This window comes from Vipera berus (genome assembly GCF_964194415.1).
Source record: "Vipera berus genome assembly, chromosome: 3".
Lineage (NCBI taxonomy): Eukaryota > Metazoa > Chordata > Lepidosauria > Squamata > Viperidae > Vipera > Vipera berus.
This window is the reverse complement of record NC_138204.1, coordinates 193,814,033-193,834,333: the sequence shown is the minus strand read 5'-3', so window position 1 is coordinate 193,834,333 and position 20,301 is coordinate 193,814,033. Positions and strand designations below refer to the sequence as shown.

At 40.0% G+C, this 20,301-nt stretch overlaps 1 protein-coding gene across 2 annotated transcripts; it reads left to right on the top strand.

Moving 5' to 3' along the window:
• Positions 1-4,326: 4,326 nt before the first annotated feature.
• On the top strand, positions 4,327-19,799 carry LOC308666380 (ankyrin repeat domain-containing protein 46). Of its 2 annotated transcripts, none has more exons than XM_081325173.1 (3): positions 4,327-4,663; positions 9,723-9,881; positions 13,393-13,655. In XM_081325173.1, exons 1-3 carry the CDS (start codon positions 4,353-4,355, stop codon positions 13,508-13,510), a joined length of 588 nt encoding a protein of 195 aa, XP_081181299.1. In that variant the 5' UTR covers positions 4,327-4,352; the 3' UTR covers positions 13,511-13,655. The 2 variants fall into 2 exon arrangements, with proteins under 2 accessions (XP_081181299.1, XP_081181300.1); XM_081325174.1 differs by lacking the exon at positions 13,393-13,655 and adding an exon at positions 19,567-19,799 and having other exon boundaries at positions 4,340-4,663.
• Positions 19,800-20,301: the final 502 nt, after the last annotated feature.

The following is a 20,301-nucleotide window of genomic DNA, read 5'->3' as shown; positions in this document are numbered from 1 at the left end:
CCTGTGTGCTGATCTGCTCTAGGGAATGAAGTGACAGAGAAAATGATTAGAGTCCTGCTGGATAAAGATTTGACTTGAGTCTGATTGGTATGAATTCACGCTCAAGCCTACATAATGGGGATTTAGGTTACAAACATTTTTGTTTTGCTTATTATGTTGGCTGAACGCCAACCAACAGACCTTTTAAGGCAGCCCTTTCCCTTTTAACGTAATCAGGATTATCTGAAGAGTGCTGTGAGACATTTTTATGACGTTTAGTGGATAAAGCCGCTTACATTTGGTAGGAGTTAGACTTCAGAGAGTATCCATGGATTGGTTTTCTGTTGTGGTATAATATGGGATTATTTTCAGTCTGTGAGACCTGAGGAAGTGGATAGGGTCCACTCCCCACTTATTTTTAACACTTTGTTTTTACATAAAATTGCTGGGAGAGGTAATTTGTCAGTATGCAGTTCAGTACTGTCACTGTGTGCTGATGTTATTCAGCAATGTATCTCAGTGCTAAACAAGTGGAAGTGCTGACCCAGGGCATGGAAGATACCAGGATCTGGAAATGTCACCCCTTTAGGCAGATCAAGAAACAGCAAATGTGACCTCTTTGCTTTGGAAGTTTTGTTGATTGCCAGCGAGTTTCCTGATACGATTCAATGTGCTGGTTATCCCCTTTAAGGTCCTATGTGTGGCTTTGGTCCTGGTTATGTGAAAGATTGCTTACCTGTCCAACCAAATCTCTTTGGGTTAATTATCTCCCAAGTCCCATCCCTGTGCATTTGTTATCTGATGGGAACTAGGAGTTGTGTTTTTTCTACCGCTGCCCCCATTTTTGGCATTGCCTTGTCTTAGTGCTTCAGTTTGCTCCATCCTTCATGTGCTTCAGGAAACTTGAAAAACCTTTTCTCTTCCATCTTGCACAGAAGGAGGGTGTTTTATAGAATATGCAGGTGGGATCTGCAGCACCTATCATTTATTTATATGCATTTTATTTTTATATGTATTTGAAGGAGAGGGTTAAATTGTTTATTGTAAGCCACCTGTCCTATAGCATTTGACAGTAGGCAGCATATAGATATTGAAAGAAAGTAAACAAATAAGCAACGGTTACCATCGTTCAAAATTGTGCATTTGAAGTTTGCCAAACACAAAATGTCACCCAGACAAACATCTCCCATTGTAATAGCTAGAAACCAAGATTGGATATCACGTAAGTATAATGGGGAGATGTTGGGAAATAATTTTGAGTCCCTTCAGTAAAATAATAATAAATATACTAGACAACCTGTGACCTGTTGCTTAGCAGTTTATCTGATCTCATCGCCAGCTGCCAAGGGAAGGGGTTTCCACCTGGCCTTTACAAAGCTAGGGCGGGATCGGCCTAATAAGCAATCTTGGTTGCTTCAGTCTCTTTGTTATGACTGGTTCTGTGTAAAATGTTGTTCCATTTGGTTTTGGATCTGAATTACTTTCAGGAGCTCTTTCCTGCTGCTTCACATTTTGAGGAAAGGTTAGCAAGAACAGAGCCGCAAGAATAAAGAAATTACTTTCAAGAGGCAGCAAAGTTATAAAAGATAGAAGGAATCTAGATCCCTCCCTGTGCTCCCGCATTTAAACCTGTGCTTACAAGGGTGGTGTTTGAAAACATACGATGAGAAAGGTGAATCAGAAATTTGATTTTATGGCAATATAAGCTTCTCAATTTTATTTATTTATTTAGCAAATTGATTATATTATTTAGCAAGTTGATTATAGCTGTCCGTGTCCATGTTTTTAGTTATTTGGTTACATACTGCTACAAATAACCTGGTTGAAGCATATGAAAAAGTTGGTTGGTTTTTGAGTTAATTTAGTACGTTGTGGTATTATCAGAAAACTGAATATCTAACAAGATTTTTCTCTTCTGTTATAGATGTGCACTGGACCATTAAGTGGGTCAGAGCAGATTTAACAATCCTTGATCATATTTTGCACCTGCTGAAGGCAAGATTTTAACATTTCTCACTGTTTACCTGTACCAAAGTTGATAAAGGTTTTCATACTTGATGATGGTTTTAAAGTGGTGGTTTTAAAGGGATTAACTTTTTTTTTTTGCAACCAATGTGGATTTGTGAGCTTTGAAAGGAGTGGCTGTTCAACTTTAGATAATAGAAGCATTTGGGAGTTTAGTTTACAGTGGCTAAAAAAGCTGGGGTGAATTTTTCAGCTGCACATCTTGATGAAGATGATGAAGGAAGCAGGATTTGCTTCCACTGAGATACTAGCTAACTCTACAGCTCACCAAAATTCCATTTTGGAGGTTAGAAATTAAGGCACTCTTTGCCACATTATTGTTCTCTCATACTAGATGGAATTGAAGTTACAGCCATACAGACCTCTAGAGGGAGCTCAAAGTGTATAGATTCTTCTGAGGTCCTATTAGTGTTACTTTTGTTAAAGCTGTTTTAAAAAAAGGTAGTTAAAATAGATAAAGGAATTGTTTTCAAATACAAATAGCAAAAATGAAAATTGTGACATATTTCAGTTAATATATTCTAAGATTGTACTTGCTGTTCTTCTTATGACCTATATACACTGCAAAGTAGCTAACTCAAAAAAGTTTGCTTTTTAATGGCGGTAGAAGATATGAAGTGCAGATCTCTGTGAAATTTTAAAAAGCTGGAACAATGTTCAATACCTAATTCTAATGTTAAGAGAAGTATCTCTGCTTCAGTGGTAATATGCAGAGAGAAAAGTTTTGAATAGAGAAGTGATATTCTCTTGAAAGGTTAGGGTCACTAAATGTATTTTAATAAATGTATTAATATAAATGGGAACTTTTCTGAGCCATATTTCAAATGGACTAAGATTTTGAAGCTTCCACCCTTTTATCTGGCTGGTCTAGATTCTAGAATAGCATTCCCCAACCTTTCTGGGTTGGTAGGCCCGGCGTGGGGGGGGGGGAGGGGAGAAAAGAGGATGGTTTTATGTGAGGGGCAGGGAGCGTGTGTGCACACAGCTTCATTTGTGCGAGTGGGGCTGTGAGCACTGACGCCCGCTGCTTGTGTGAGTGGGGCTACGAACACTGGTGCCCGCTGCTCGTGCAAGTGGGGCTGTGTACACTTGCACACCCTGGCCCGCCACTCAGATGGCCCTGTTAGGAATAGACCACAGCCCAGTAGTGGGCCATGGCCCACAGATTGGGGATCCCTGATCTAGAAAAGCAGAAGAATTAACATATATTGTTAAAAATCCTGGCAGGATTTTGTAGTTTTTGGCATCCTTCCCAAATGAAGCCATAAATTATAGTAATCAGGATTCCTTCCTGGTTTCCTTCATCCTCCACCATTTCCCCAAATAGCAGAAAACACAGGCAGGGTATATCTTGGCCTCAGGTTTTGCTAGGCAAGGATAAGGACAAAGTTTTTATATCCAGCCATGACTGGAAAAAAAATTTCTTCAGGAAAGAGAAGGGAGCACATTGACCTCAGTCAGCATTTCTTCTAAGCAACAACTAAAGAAATACTCTGACCACCATTTATCACCTCTCATAGGAGTGAAAGATAACAATATTCTGGGTTCACTTTGATGATGCTAAAAGGCTAAGAGCCATTCAATAATAGAAAACTTGGGAACTTTATTATAAAGCTCATAAACTGAGAAGGTGGGTGTGCTTATCACACTATAATGCCAGGTTTTCTTTAAAGCAGGCATGTCAAACTGCCGGTCCGCGGGCCGGATGCGTCATGCCAAAACTGCGCCCATTCCATTGCCAGCAATGGGGAAAAAGTCCCGATACGTCACGCGACGTCACATGGCGTCGCGAGTTTGACATGCCTGCTTTAAAGTGTATCTTCCTCAGCTGCTGTTTGCTTAATAGAGATCATAAATGCATCCTGTCAGCCACAGCTGTTGTGTAGACTCTCTTAGCTTCTGCAGATTGTCACCTAAACTCCTTTTGAAAATGAAAGAGGATGTATAAATCAAATCGTACATTTTTGCTTTTGTGTTCCTGACTGATCATTGGCTATTTGGTCTTTATTTAGTTGAATGAAATTATTTGTGTAAATAAAAATGTTCCATGGGAAAAGCAGCAGCATTTCTTTCAGCAAATCTGGTGAGAGGCTTACCAAGAGGATGATCTTTTTAGCATTTGCTAGTCACCTCCACTGCCTGAATTGTTAATTTCTGATATAAATAGGAAGCAGCTACATGAGAAATTAATCCCATTAAGACTGGTGTTATTAATAGCAAATACAACAGCTTTTCTGATTTTTTAAAAAACAATTTTTTAAAACATTGGCAATATTCTTATTAGCAAAGGTTTACAGTTTCTTCCATTTTACTTTCAGCTGCAGGTTGGCTACATTTCCCATACAGTCATGTCTTACGTGTTTGTAAATGATTCTTCACAAACAAATGTGCCTCTGCTACAAGCTTGCATTGATGGAGATTTTAACTATTCCAAGAGGTTGTTGGAGAGTGGCTTTGACCCAAACATCCGGGACAACCGTGGCCGAACAGGTCTTCACTTAGCAGCAGCTCGAGGAAACGTTGATATTGCTCAGTTGTTGCACAAATTTGGGGGGGATCTTTTGGCCACAGATTACCAAGGTAACACAGCTCTTCACCTGTGTGGACATGTTGATACCATTCAATTCCTCGTCTCCAATGGACTCAAGATAGATATTTGGTAAGGTTGTCACTCTACCATATGCCTAAAAAATCAGTCTTTATCTGTTAACACTTTGAATAGCTCCTGGGAATATATTTCAGCTTTCTTAATCCTTAAAATTCAGAATTGTGGGAGCTGTTGATAAAAGCATCTTTGACCCACTCTACATGCTACTTTTATTATGTAGATAAAAATGTATGATGACTTTTCTGTTGTATTTTTTTGGGTAGCACTTACCACTATGATTCTTTCAGGTCAGGGGGATAATATCAGCATAGAAATTATTTGTAACTATTCTTGGTAGTGTGTTCTTGTCACAACATTCTGTATAAAAGTGACCTGATATCATATTGCACTGGAGCTGTGAAAAAACCCAGCAAGCAGTGACCATTTCCAGTACTATCTTGGCTACTACAATTACAGTATAGCTGCCAAACATTTAATCTTTTCCATTTTATCCGGCATGGCCAATGGTGATGAGGATTGATGTTACGGTCCAGCAATATTTTGAGGGCACTCGCATTAGTTCCTCCAGAGCAAGTGCGTAAATGTTATTGTTCTGATTCTGATGCCAACCCCTGACATGGAGATATCTCAAAATAACTGACCTCTTTTAATAACTTGAAATATATGTATATTTATTCCAATGTAAACAGAAATGGTTCCACACGTCCTTTTGTGTTTCATTATTTGGCAGTGCTCACCCAACCAGCTCTCAGAATTCATGAATCAATCTTTCTCTGAAATGTTGTATATTCACTCTACCAGGCTCCGAGCATCTGTGATATGCCAGTGTCCAGACAAAAGCACTTAGTGCACTGGATAAATAGCTGTTTGACAAACACAATTAACAATAATCCCAGAATTGTTTGCTCTTTGAACTCTCTGTTCATGTATCCTAGTGGTTTGAAACTTAATAATTGTTCTTAAATGATTGATGCTAATCCTCTCTTCTTTATTTTTATATTTGAGTTACAATATTTTATTAGTATATGATGACTAAGTTGTGTCAAAAGAGGGGGAACTGATGAGATTAGCATACACTTATTTGAAGTTTGCAGTGGTTTTCATAATTAACTTGGGAATCACTTCTTCATAAAGGAACAGAAGTTTCAAAGAAGAATCAGTGCTGTAACTCTTATCACCATATGAAAAAAATAAAATGAAGTCCCGGTGGGACTGCCTTCTTTACCATCTAGATGGCAAAAAACAATGAAGAAAGTGAAAAGTACAAATGATAAAGCTTGAATGTGATTTTACACTTGAATTTAAAATAAATTGACTACCTAATTTGTTTAAGTATAAAGAGACCCAGTCAATTTAGCTCTGAATACTTATTTCCTAAAAGTTGCTTTTATTCCCCCTTTTGTGCCTGTTGTCTCAACTTCAAAAGAACAAAAGTGCTTCAATAAGTAGCAAAACTAAAAAGCAACTATCCATCTTAGTTTTCCTCCTCAGTACAGATAGTCCTCAGTTAAGAATGGCAACACCATCCGGTGGCCATTTGCAACCTCCTCCTGGCTTCCTCACTGAGTTTGCTTGTTGGAAGCCAACAAAGAAGATTGCAAATGGCAACCATCTGGCTGCAGGAAATTGCAGTGTTGCAATTGCAAGCAGGGTGCTGAGCACCTGGATCATGACCACAGAGACAGTGCAATGACTGAAACTCTAGGGACTGGTCATAAGTACCATTGGTTCAGGGCCAAGGCAAATTCAAACAGTTGCTGACTGAGTGGTCATTAATTGAAAACTGCCTGTAGTGCTTTATATATGTAAAACATTCTTAGCATTTCTATTTTAGAAACAAACACCAAAGTTTTAAGAACGACTACAGAGTTTAGTGACTGCCTTGCACAGTGACCATTTGCAGTTTATTTATTTATTTTATTTAATCCCATTTATATCCTGCCCTTCTCCGAAGACTCAGGGCGGCTTACAATCTAAGCACAAATCAATGTAAAATGAGGACCCAGATTGTTGGGGGCAATTAAGCTGACTTTGTAATAATGCCGCTTGGGGGTGTGTGTGAAAGCCCTAATAAGCAGGCATATACATAGAATGAAGGCTACTGCTAAGTTTGTAAAGCCGCCCTGAGTCTTCGGAGAAGGGCGGGATATAAATGGAATTAAAAATAAAAAATAAAAAATGTGCTCAGCAATAGCCTTCATTCTATGTATATGCCTGCTTATTAGGGCTTTCGCCCCCCCAAGCGGCATTTTTACAAAGTCAGCTTATTGCCCCCAACAATCTTGGTCCTCATTTTACCTACCTCGGAAGGATGGAAGGCTGAGTCAACCTTGAGCCTGGTGGGACTCGAACCTGCACTAATTGCAGGCAGCTGGTGTTACTTAAGGAGGCATTAGCCCACTGCTCCACCAAGACAGTTTAATAATCGTAAACTGCCCAGAGTTTCTGGAATCAGGTGGCATATAAATTTAATGAATTAAGTTAATTAAATCAGAAGCAAAACATCAGCCATCTTAAGGCATAGCCAGAGGTTCATTTGCAAGCTTTATGATGGTGATAAAAAATTAACTTTACAACCCATCCTTGTATTTATGACCTTTGCAGGTCATAATAATAATAATAATAATAATAATAATAATAATAATAATAATAATAATAATAAGAAGAAGAAGAAGAAGAAGAAGAAGAAGAAGAAGAAGAAGAAGAAGAAGAAGAAGTAGTAGTTGGAAGGGACCTTGGAGGTCATCTAGTCCAACCCCCTGCTCAGGCAGGAAACCCTATACCATTTCAGGCAAATGGCTGTCCAGTCTCTTCTTAAAAACTTCCAGTGTTGGAGCATTCACCACTTCTGGAGGCAGGTTGTTCCACTGGTTAATTGTTCTAACTGTCAGGAAGTTTCTCCTTAGTTCTAGGTTGCTTCTCTCCTTGACTAGTTTCCATCCGTTGCTTCTTGTCCTGCTTGCTGGTGCAAAAGAAAGCTGAAGTTTATTTTATTTTATTATTTTATTATTGGGACTTATATGCCGCCCTATCTCCCGAAGGACTCAGGGCGGCTAACAACAATAACATACAATAAATACAGAAGTTAAGATAAAATTAAAATTAAAGGCCTCTGTACAATAAATTAAAATTAAAATTAAAATAAATTAAAGATTAAAGTTAAAAAATTAAAAACATAATTAAAATCCCTGTCAGTCCAGGTCAGCCAGGTAGAAAAGGAGTGTTTTGAGGCCGCGGCGAAAGGACTGGAGATCTTGGGCCATCCGAAGCTCATGGGGGAGCTGGTTCCACAGGGCTGGCGCTCCCACAGAGAAGGCCCTCCCCCTGGGGGTCGCCAGCCGACATTGTCTAGCCGACGGCACCCTGAGGAGGCCTTCTCTGTGTGAGCGTACTGGGCGATGGGAATTCATTCCCGGTAGCAGATGGTCCTGCAAGTATCCCGGGCCTAAGCCATGTAGGGCTTTAAAGGTAAGTACCAGCACCTTAAATCATAAGTACAGTTGTGATTTTGCTTAGTGGCTGTTTCTTTTAATGACCTAGTTGCTAGTCCCAGTTATGGTTGCTACGTTAAAAACAACCCATAATGGCAGGAGGCTGACTTTAAAACTACAATAATAGGCTGAACCTTAGTATGCTGTCGAAGTGGTTTCCCTATAGCAACAATAACATAAAATTGGCTTTTTCATGCTCCAGTTGACAAGAATGGAGGCTATGCTAATATTGTACAAGGCTGTAAGCATAGAGCTATTTGGTAAATTGTAATTCAAGTATCACGTTAAAAGAAATCACAGTTTTGGAATACCTGCAGGTTTTTTTTTAAAGTAATAGCTATTTATAATGTCAACTTACTGAAGTTTCAGATAAAAAGAGCTAGCTTGGTGTAGTGGTTAAGGCACCAGTCTAGAAAGTGGGACTGCAAATTCAGTTCCAGCCTTAGCCATGAAAGCTGGTTGACTTTGGGCCAGTCACTCTCAATCCAACCCACCTCACAGGGTTCTTGTGGGGAAACTAGGTGGAGGAAGATGTCTTGAATATGCTGGCCACCTTGGATTATTTGTAAAAATAATTGAGGTGGGAACAAATAAATAGGGTAATATCTCCCAAATACATACTGTTCTTGAAATCATAAACCTTAATACAGAGAAAATAATGTTCTAATTTTAATTTCAGTGCTTCTCACAACTCTTTTTTTGACCAATCCATGTACAAAGATGAGTTTTCAGAAAGAAATTATATCATTCCAAATATTGTCTTTCTGAATAGAGGTTACCTGATACTGTAATGTAATAATCTCCTACAAAATCTAATCATTTTACACATAGTCTTGACTTTTAAATCTGATGCAACTGAAACATATGTAAGATTCAAGTATTTCTACCTCTAGTTAATTAATTCTGCTTAATACAATAGCTAGATTTATGTGTGCGTTGGTATTAATTTTGGAGATTTTCAGTTTTTCATTGAAAGAAAGCAGCTTCTACTGTTTTGTGGGAGAGATCCAGCAATTTATTAACAGCTTTCTTCCCAAAGAGCTCTTAATTAAATTACCTTTTGTTTTAAATTCCACAAGAATATAACAGCCTTCTAACACAGGAAGTAAAGTCAGAGTAACTGTATGATCAAATTGCTTGACTTCAAATATAATGTAATTTAATGCAAATTCAGTCAGATTATTAACCTGCTATTATTGTCTGCAATCATGGCCCTATTACCTGAAGCACTGTCAGACCTGTGGATGAAAAATAATGAGGTATAGTTTCCAATAAACTAAGATAAACTGATTTTTTTCCATACAGTTGACATGTCTATGGCAGGGGTAGGCAACCTTGGCTCTTTTATGACTCATGGACTTCAACTCCCAGCTGGCTCAGGAATTCTGGGAGTTGAAGTCCACAAGTCATAAAAGAGCTAAGGTTGCCTACCCCTGGTCTATGGAGATTCTCAGTCAGAGCTGAAGAAGCTTCTTGGATGAGAAGCAAAACGTCTTCAAAGAAAAACAAGAAAGGTCCAGTTGCCTCTTGAAAAAGCACCTTTGGGACGTACAATTGATATGCATATATTTTTCAGACACAAAACTGTTCTGTTACCTTCTTTTTTTCACTTCACATAGCAATCATCAAGGTGCAACACCTCTGGTCCTGGCAAAACGAAGAGGAGTAAATAAAGATGTGATTCGGTTGCTTGAATCTTTGGAAGAGCAAGAAGTGAAAGGGTTCAACAGAGGAGCACACTCAAAGCTGGAAACCATGCAGACAGCTGAAAGTGAAAGGTTTGCCCTCCCCCACCCATTGTTTCCATTCTATTTTGCTGGTTAAATGTCATTGGAAAAATTGTCTTATTTGGAGCTTATGCTGCATAGTGGAAAAGGTCGGGGCTGATTATATGACATTTTTCTCCCAAATTTTGTAGCTGGAGATGTTCAGACTCTTCATTGGAAAGAGTTCCAAAAGCAGTTGGACTCTCACATGGCCAGTGAATTTCAGGAGTCAAATAAAATTGCATAGTTGGACTAAGTCACTGTCTCTGACTTGAAATATGACTTGACAGTCCCTTGTACAATTAATAAATACTTACACATAGAAAAAATCAATGCTGGAGAGAAGGTTTAAGTTTTTCTTTCTCTTTGAGATTATTTTCTCTTTGTAGATAGTTCGAATGGAGAAGCCACCGAGCTCCGGTCTGCTTTCTGAAGTGGTATAGCTCAAGTGCAACTTGTGGGCTAGTGTTTTCATACAAAAGAGAATGGGTTTCACAGAATACATCACACGCCTCGTAAAAACACAGTGCTATTTTAACGGAAGCCACTATGCCTTTGTGAGTATGAGACCTTGAAGAGTAGGCAGGAGTTGTTCTGACAGCTGCATGCTGTATAGTTAAGCATTCTAAGATAGATAGCAGAGAAAAGAGCTGTCGCTTCTGGCATTGAATGCTCGCAACCCCATCTCCATTGCTTTGGACCTTGTTGTTGTTAGTTGCGAAGTTGTGTCCGACCCATCGCGACCCTATGGACAATGTTCCTCCAGGCCTTCCTGTCCTCTACCATCTTCTGGAGTCCATTTAAGCTCACGCCTACTGCTTCAGTGACTCCATCCAGCCACCTCATTCTCTGTCGTCCCCTTCTTCTAGTGCCCTCAATCTTTCCCAGCATTAGGCTCTTCTCCAGTGAGTCCTTCCTTCTCATTAGGTGGCCAAAGTATTTGAGTTTTAGCTTCAGGATCTGGCCTTCTAAAGAGCAGTCAGGGTTGATCTCCTCTAGGACTGACCGGTTTGATCGCCTTGCAGTCCAAGGAACTCGCAGGAGTCTTCTCCAGCACCATAGTTCAAAGGCTTCAATTCTTTGGCGCTCAGCCTTTCTTATGGTCCAGCTTTCACTGCCATACATTGCAACTGGGAAGACCATAGCCTTGACTATATGCACTTTTGTTGACAGGGTGATGTCTCTGCTTTTTAGTGTGCTGTCTAGATTTGCCATGGCTTTCCTCCCAAGGAGCAAGCGTCTTTTAATTTCTTGGCTACAGTCCCCATCTGCAGTGATCTTGGAGCCCAGGAAAATAAAATCTGTCACTACCTCCATTTCCTCCCCATCTATTTGCCAGGAATTGAGAGGGCCAGATGCCATGATCTTGGTTTTCTTAATGTTTAGTTTCAACCCAAGTTTTGCACTCTCCTTCTTCACTCGCAACAAGAGGCTCTTTAGTTCCTCTTCACTTTCTGCCATTAGAGTGGTATCATCTGCATATCTTAGGTTGTTGATGTTTCTTCCGGCAATCTTAATTCCAACTTTTGATTCATCTAGCCCTGCCTTTCTCATGATGTGCTCTGCATATAAGTTAAATAGGCAAGGCGACAGTATACAGCCTTGCCGGACTCCTTTCCCAATTTTGAACCAATCAGTGGTTCCGTGTCCAGTTCTCACTGTTGCTTCTTGGCCCGCATATAGGTTTCTCAAGAGACAAATAAGATGGTCTGGTACGCCCATCTCTTTAAGGACTTGCCACAGTTTGTTATGATCCACACAATCAAAGGCTTTAGCATAGTCAATGAAGCAGAAGTAGATGTTTTTCTGGAACTCTCTAGCTTTCTCCATGATCCAGCGTATGTTAGCAATTTGATCTCTAGTTCCTCTGCCTCTTCGAAATCCTCCCTGTACTTCTGGTAGTTCTCGATCCACATACTGCTGGAGTCTAGCTTGTAGGATTTTAAGCATAACTTTACTAGCGTGAGAAATGAGTGCAATGGTGCGATAGTTTGAACATTCTTTGGCACTGCCTTTCTTTGGAATTGGAATGTAAACTGATCTTTTCCAATCCTGTGGCCACTGTTGAGTTTTCCAAATTTGCTGGCAAATTGAGTGTAGCACTTTTACTGCATCATCTTTTAAGATTTTGAATAGCTCAGCTGGAATACTGTCACCTCCACTAGCTTTGTTGTTGCTCAACTTTTCTAAGGCCCACTTCACTTCACATTCTAGGATGTCTGGCTCGAGGTCAGTGACCACCTCATTGTGATTATCAGGGATGTTAAGCTCATTCTTGTATAGTTCTTCTGTGTAATTTTGCCACCTCTTCTTAATCTCTTCTGCCTCTGTTAGGTCCCTGCCATTTTGGTCCTTTATCATGCCCATTTTTGCATGAAACGTTCCTTTCATCTCTCCAATTTTCTTGAAAAGATCTCTGGTCCTCCCTATTCTATTGTTTTCTTCTATTTCTTTGCACTGTTCATTTAAGAAGGCATTCTTATCTCTTCTAGCTATTCTTTGGAATTCTGCATTTAATTGGGCATATCTTTCTTTTTCTCCCTTGCCTTTCGCTTCCCTCCTTTCCTCAGCTATTTGCAAAGCTTCCTCAGACAGCCATTTTGCTTTCTTGCATTTCTTTTTCTTTGGGATGGTTTTGGTTGCTACCTGTTCTACAATGTTGCGAACCTCTGTCCATAGTTCTTCAGGCACTCTGTCTATCAGATCTAATTCCTTAAATCTATTTGTCACCTCTACTGTATATTCAACAGGGATATGATTTAATTCATACCTGACTGGCCTAGCACTTTTCCCTACTTTCTTTAGTTTAAGCCTAAACTTTGCAACAAGCAGCTCATGGTCTGAGCCACAGTCAGCTCCTGGTCTTGTTTTTACTGACTGTATAGAGCTTCTCCATCTTTGGCTGCAGAGCATATAGTCAATCTGATTTCTGTGTTGACCGTCTGGTGATGTCCATGTGTAAAGCCGTCTCTTGGGTTGTTGGAAAAGAGTGTTTGCTATGACCATCGTATTCTCTTGACAAAATTCTATCAGCCTGTGCCCTGCTTCATTTTGTACTCCAAGACCAAACTTGCCTGTTATTCCGGTTATCTTTTGGCTTCCTACTTTAGCATTCCAATCCCCCATGATGATAAGAACATCATTTTTTGGTGTTAGTTCTATAAGGTGCTGTAGGGCTTCATAGAACTGGTTAATTTCATCCTCTTCAGCACCGGTGGTTGGGGCATAGACTTGGACTACTGTGATATTGAATGGTTTGCCTTGGATTCGAACTGAGATCATTCTGTCATTTTGAGGATTGTATCCCAGTATTGCTTTTCCTACTCTTTTATTGACTATGAAGGCTACGCCATTTCTTCGGAGGGATTCTTGCCCGCAGTAGTATACCTGATGGTCATCTGAATTAAATTCACCCATTCCTGTCCATTTTAGTTCGCTGATACCTAAGATGTCGATGTTTAGTCTTGTCATCTCTTGTTTGACCACGTCTTGCTTTCCTTGATTCATGGATCTTACATTCCAGGTTCCTATGGAGAAAAAATCTTTACAGCATCGGACTTTCCTTTCACCACCAGACACATCCACAGCTGAGCGTCCTTTCGGCTTTGGCCCAGTCGCTTCATTCTTTCTGGCGCTACTAGTACTAGCCCTCTGCTCTTCCCCAGTAGCATATTGGACGCCTTCCGACCTGAGGGGCTCATCTTCCAGCGTCATATCGTTTTGCCTTTTGGAACTGTCCATAGGGTTTTCATGGCAAAGATACTGGAGTGGGTTGCCATTTCCTTCTCCAGTGGATCACGTTTTGTCAGAACTCTCTGCTATGACCTGTCCGTCTTGGGTGGCCCTGCACGGCATAGCTCATAGCTTCATTGAATTACGCAAGCCCCTTCGCCACGACAAGGCAGTAATCCATGAAGGCGCTTTGGATTTACTTAACCTTAATGTTAAGAGTTGTTAAGAGCCTTGGTGGAGCAGTGGGCTAATGCCTCCTTAAGTAACACCAGCTGCCTGCAATTAGTGCAGGTTCGCATCCCACCAGGCTCAAGGTTGACTCAGCCTTCCATCCTTCCGAGGTAGGTAAAATGAGGACCCAGATTGTTGGGGGCAATTAAGCTGACTTTGTAATAATGCCGCTTGGGGGGTGTATGAAAGCCCTAATAAGCAGGCATATTCATAGAATGAAGGCTACTGCTAAGCTTGTAAGCCGCCCTGAGTCTTCGGAGAAGGGCGGGATATAAATGGAATTAAAATTAAAATAAATAAATAAATGATTCGTATTTATACAAAACAAGTGGGAACATTGATACGTTTGGATCTTCATTCTGAAAAAGATGGGACAGGGTGGAAAGATGGCCATATTGTTTTCAGTTTCTTTTCTCTTTCAGTATTGTTATTTTTTGAAGTGGGGACCTTTACAAGTTTGTCGTTTCACTACTTTTGAAAGTCTTGTCCTATTATGAAACAATTTTTCTTTTTGCCTGGAAGGTCACCTCTTATTTTCTGTCTGAATTCTTGGGTGGCCAAGGCCTAGAGAAATAAGATACAAAGTTTGTGGCTAGGATCAACATTTTCAAGGTTGTTTTTTTCCCCCTAGATTTTCAGTTGGATTTTTTTTTTTTGAGAGTTAAGCCTAAATCAAAGCTTGTTTTAATTCTTTTTCTTTTCCACTGGAGATGGGAGGAAATTGTGTGGCTGTTTCTTGAGTGTTTTGCTGTTGAAATTCTGTAGGGCTGGATGCAGGGACTTAAAAAACCACAGCCTGTACACTGCCCACCCTTGTAGTATACTAAGCGGTTCAACTGCCAAATAAAATATTCAGACAAATGATAAATCAACATTGTTTTGGATGAATTCATTTTTTTGTACAAAAATACTGTCTTTGTGAATGATTTATTTCTGTGTGACGTAACCAGTCAGCATTTGTACTTATGTACAGTTGCAGTTTGGAAGTTGATTCCAAGGGTTGTAAATGTAACAAATAAATGCGTACATAGGTACATTTTCCATTAAGCTATTTCTTTTTCTGTTTATCAGTTCATTACAAGACATGTTATGTTGTTTTGCGGAATGAGACTGTATTTTTAAGTAGATCTCTTTAAGTAGAGTCCACTTTGTTTTCAATAACCACATAACCTTTCCACTCTGATTATATTATACCTTTATTTAACCTGTTTAGCGGTTATAGATTAACTGTCTGAGTCTTAAGATTTTTTTCTTCTGTCATGCACCGGTGGATACTTCTCTATTTATATAAAAAGCTCCCTCCTTATTTCTGTTCTCAGAAGAATGAGAGAATTGATTCTGTAATTACAAACAAACAGCTTTGTAGGGAAGAAAATACTGTATTTAAAAACTAAAGTAAGAAGTCTGAGAAATGGCATGCATGTACTTTATGCATATTATCTCTTGTGATAACTCCTTCTGATTTATTTATATTTATTTATTTATAAAAATCCTGTCTTTTATTATTTTTTATAAATAACTCAAGGCAATGAACATACCTAACACCCCTTCCTCCTCCTATTTCCCCCACAACAACAGCCCTGTGAAAGGGCTTGGAATGAGAGAGAGTGACCGGCCCAAGGTCAGCCAGCCAGCTTTCATGCCTGAGGTGGGAGTAGAATCTGTTGTGCTCTGCCTCAGATCCATAGCTGCAACCACGGTTACTTTCTGGGACCCTTTATACACACACACACACACGTAAATTATTCAAATTGCTAATAAAGAATTTGGGAGGCTGAAATGATCATTAGGGTATGACTGACTGATGAGAACATAAGAAGTTCGAAATGATCATTTCAGCCTCCCTAAAAAATTCTTTATTAGAATACCTTGCTAGGCCCCAAACACGGGACAAATCTTATTTCCTGTTTCAGCCTAACCCAAGGCCATCCACAGGCAGTAGTCACAGCATGACAGCTCATATTTGTGTAAATTTTTTTTGGGGGGGGTTGCTAACAAAGAATTAAAGGGAAACTGATATGATCATTTCAAACTTATTTGTTCTCATCAGTCAGCCATACCCTTCTGAGATTCGAACCTGGGCCGATTGCACCTTAGGCAATTGTTCTAACCTTTAGGCCACTGGCTCTTTCTCGCTTTGTTAGCTGAGAAGCAAGGGAGATATGTGTTTGAAATGATCATATCAGTTTGAAATGATCATATCAGTTTCCCTTTAATTCTTTGTTAGCAAACCCCCCCCCCCAAAAAAAATGTACACACACACACACACACACACACACACAAACACACAAAAGGCAGCATTCTGCCAAATTGTTTAATAAGCAATAAATATAACAAGCACACCCATACACGCTTACTGTATATCTCCATCTTACAATAAGTGATTCTCGCCGGGGTTGCTAACAAAGAATTAAAGGGAAACTGATATGATCATTTCAAACTTATTTGTTCTCATCAGTCAGCCATACCCTTCTGAGATTCGAACCTGGGCCGATTGCACCTTAGGCAATTGTTCTAACCTTTAGGCCACTGGCTCTTTCTCGCTTTGTTAGCTGAGAAGCAAGGGAGATATGTGTTTGAAATGATCATATCAGTTTGAAATGATCATATCAGTTTCCCTTTAATTCTTTGTTAGCAACCCCCCCCCCAAAAAATGTACACACACACACACACACACACACACACACACAAACACACAAAAGGCAGCATTCTGCCAAATTGTTTAATAAGCAATAAATATAACAAGCACACCCATACACGCTTACTGTATATCTCCATCTTACAATAAGTGATTCTCGCCGGCGTACACCAAAATAACAAAACCATATCACAATGTAAATACATCAGACATAAATAACAAAAAAAGATTAAAGCATAAAGCATAAAGAATAAAGAATAAAAACATAAAAGAACTCCAAGATAGCAGGATGACCACCATTATTTAGTCTTTATTTGACCACTTGGTAGATACACCATGACATTCCCAGGGTTGATGGAAGAACCGCATTTTCAAGGCTTTCCGAACAGCTAACAGCTATGGAGTTTAACATCATCTGAGGGGGAATTCTGTTCCAGTGAGCCTGGTCTGGAGCAGAAAAGGCACATATCCTGGGTTTCACCAGATGGAACTCTTTAGCAGACAGGACCTGGAGCACATCTGTTCTGCTGGATCTGATAAGAGTTCTGGTCCATAGGCCTGGGTAGCTAATTCCCCTTCAGATACAGAATTTTTAAGAGGCAGTGACTCCTGTCAGAATTAACAGAATAGCAGAATTGGAAGGGGCCTTGGAGTTCTTCTAGTCCAGGGGTCGGCAACCTCGGCTCTTTTATGACTCGTGGACTTCAACTCCCAGAATTCCTGAGCCAGCACAGGAATTCTGGGAGTTGAAGTCCACGAGTCATAAAAGAGCCGAGGTTGCCGACCCCTGTTCTAGTCCAACCCCCTGCTCAAGCAGGAAACCCTGTACCATTTCAGACAAATGTTTGTCCAATCTCTTCTTAAAAGCCTCCATTGTTGGAGAACCCACAACGTCTGGAGACAAGTCATTATCTGTGCCTTTAAAAGTTGTTAAATTTTTTATTGAGGAAAGAGATGATGCTTGTAGATCTTAGAAATGCAGAGAAGTGTACTGGGTGGAAAATCAAGTTGAATTTTGGCAGTCTGTTCTTAGAAGATTCTGGAGAAAATGATGGTATGTTCAATCCATATAATTTTGGAAATTATTGATTATTGGAGAGAACCTTACCTAGCTTTTAGCTTGGGACCAGGATAGCTTTGTTAGAGATAACTGCCTGTCCTGATGGGCAATCTGCAGCAGTCTTTGATATCAATTATTGCAGTGTTGATCTCACTGGATTGGGGCTAATAACACGGTGCATAATTCATTGGGGTCCTTTCGGGTGGGAGAAATTTAGTACAGATAACTTAGTGCTGTGTCAGGATTTTGGGGATCACATATTTTGTCCATGGACTATTTAACGTCTAGATCAGGGGTGTCAAACTCAATTTCATTGAGGGCCGCATCAGCATTGCGGTTGCCCTCAGGGGGCCAGGTGGGTATGGCCAGGGTGGGCGTGGCCTACTGGGTGGGCGTGGCTAGAGTGCATATGGCCTACTGGGTGGGCGTGGCCAGCTCTACATCGTTCGCATCAAGGGTGCCTATGGGGGCCTGGGCAGGAGTGGGACAGATCTGGGGGTCTCTGGTAGAAGGAGAGTCTCTCGGCCAGGGCCAAGGCAGTGGGGGCTGGTCCCTCACTGTTTCCAGGATGGCTTCGCGGGCCGCATGAAACCACTTTGCGGGCCGGATCTGGCCCCCGGGCCTTGTTTTTGACATGTCTGGTCTAGATGCTGTTGCTGAAGAAGGGCAGTGAAGGCAGTGCTGAAATTAATATGTACAGTAGATGGTTCCCAATTCTTGTTTTTGCCAAAGATCATAAATGTCTGGAGACAGTTTAGAGTAAATGAGGATGAATTAGTTGAAACGTAGTCCAAATAAGACAAATTGATTAACCTGTTTGGTGTTGTACCACTATCTTTGAATGGGGTTCCAGACCCTCAGAAGACCTAAATTTGTAGCTTGGGGATAAGGCTGGACTTGAAGCTATTTGGGAAAGCATTGATTGCTACAATAATAAGACTACCTTTTCTCAGTCTAGGGCGGCATGCCAGCTGTGAGTCGATCTACGGATGAAAGATTTTATTTTAGTTGCTGTGCCTTGGAAACATTCAGGCTAGAGAATTATAATATGTTCCATATGGATTTGATTTTTTAAAATGTTTGGAAGTTTCTCACTTTGCAAATTGCAGCTATCCAAATACTTGTGGAAGCTTAGCATTCCTAACATGTCAGTCCAATATTATATTAAATGAACTGTCTGCCTTCCACAACCAAGCCCAGTTCAAAGTGCTGGTTTTGACCAATAAAGCCTAAGGTGTATGGAAGGATTACCTCTCTATACATATATGGAGCTGTCAAAGTGCTGTGGTCCATCTTGGAGTGTGGCAGATACAATTATATTGTCGACAATACAAAATAAGACTTGTTCAGTGGTGGCTCCTCGTTTATAGAGATCCGTTCTAGATGTACATGTTTTGTTCACATATATTTCTATTTTCTTCTAAATAGACCTTACCCTTACCCTTCCTTCTTACGCATTATGAGTATTAAGAATTGGGATATTACTTCATTTTGGAATTATTTTTACTGGATTTGGGACTATAGGACTGGATTTTTTTCTGTTTTGCAATGATTTTGGCTGTACAAACAGCCTAGAAACTTTTTTTAAAAAAGAAAATTTTAAAATAGATTAGTTATGCCTTCCTCATAAGAGGCCTATCAACTATGTTAGCCAGCTGGGGAATTCTGGGAGTTGACGTGCATCTATTTTAAAGTTGCTAAGGTTAAGAAACACTGGTCTATGTGATAGAGCATTAAAAGTGTGTCTACGTGTGGGGTTTGGGGCATAAAACAGTTTTATAAAAATTACGCAATTATTTTTAGTTAAATAAATTGAATTCCTGTACAGCATGCTTACCGCTGGAAATACCATGGAAACATTTGTAATGCTGGCAAAACACAGTTGCCATCTAAAGCAAAAAGAGGCTTGATCAAGCTTAGGTTTTCTAAACCTATTGTTACCCACCTCTTCGTCTGTTTCTGGTATAAGTAAATCAGAATTGATGTTTGGTGTCCGAATTCTGTCTTCAGTGACCTTTTTATTTCTGTTTTCACAGTGCCATGGAAAGCCATTCTCTCCTCAACCCCAACCTGCAGCAAGGGGAAGGAGTTCTGTCCAGCTTCCGAACAACATGGCAAGAATTTGTAGAAGACCTGGGCTTTTGGCGAGTGCTGCTTTTGCTTGTTGTCATTGCTTTGCTGTCTCTTGGAATTGCATACTACGTTAGTGGAGTGCTCCCCTTTGTGGAAAATCAGCCTGAGTTGCTGCATTAAAGGCAGTGTAAATTAATAGTGTTTTACTACTATTTGTAATGTCTCACTTTGTTCTCTGTTGGGCGTATGTTGGCTGCTGCTTGTAAGGTTTATACACACGACACCCCCGCCTAGACATTGCAAAGAACCCCTTCCAAAAATAAGGATGCATTAGTCTTAGCTACGTTACTGAGTTAAAGTACCCAATAACTGCGTCTAACATGTTCTTGGATTATCATTGGTTGTAGTCTCTGCTAATAAAATACGATAATATAAAGGAATGCTGGAAAGCTTTTCCTTCTTATTTGTCAGAATGTCTCCAAAAATCGTTATGGAATTAAGTTTTATGCTGTGGGTCTTTAAAGGTGGTCACTTGCAGGGTGTTAGCTGGTATTAGCTTTCTGCAGAAAAATAAAGTCATTTGTATTTCTTTGGTAAAGAAAATATATTATCATTTTTCAAGAAGTAACGCTTGAGAATTTTTGCACTTCCATAATCTTCACTTGAAATATTAACAGTTTTTCATTTCTTTGGAACAA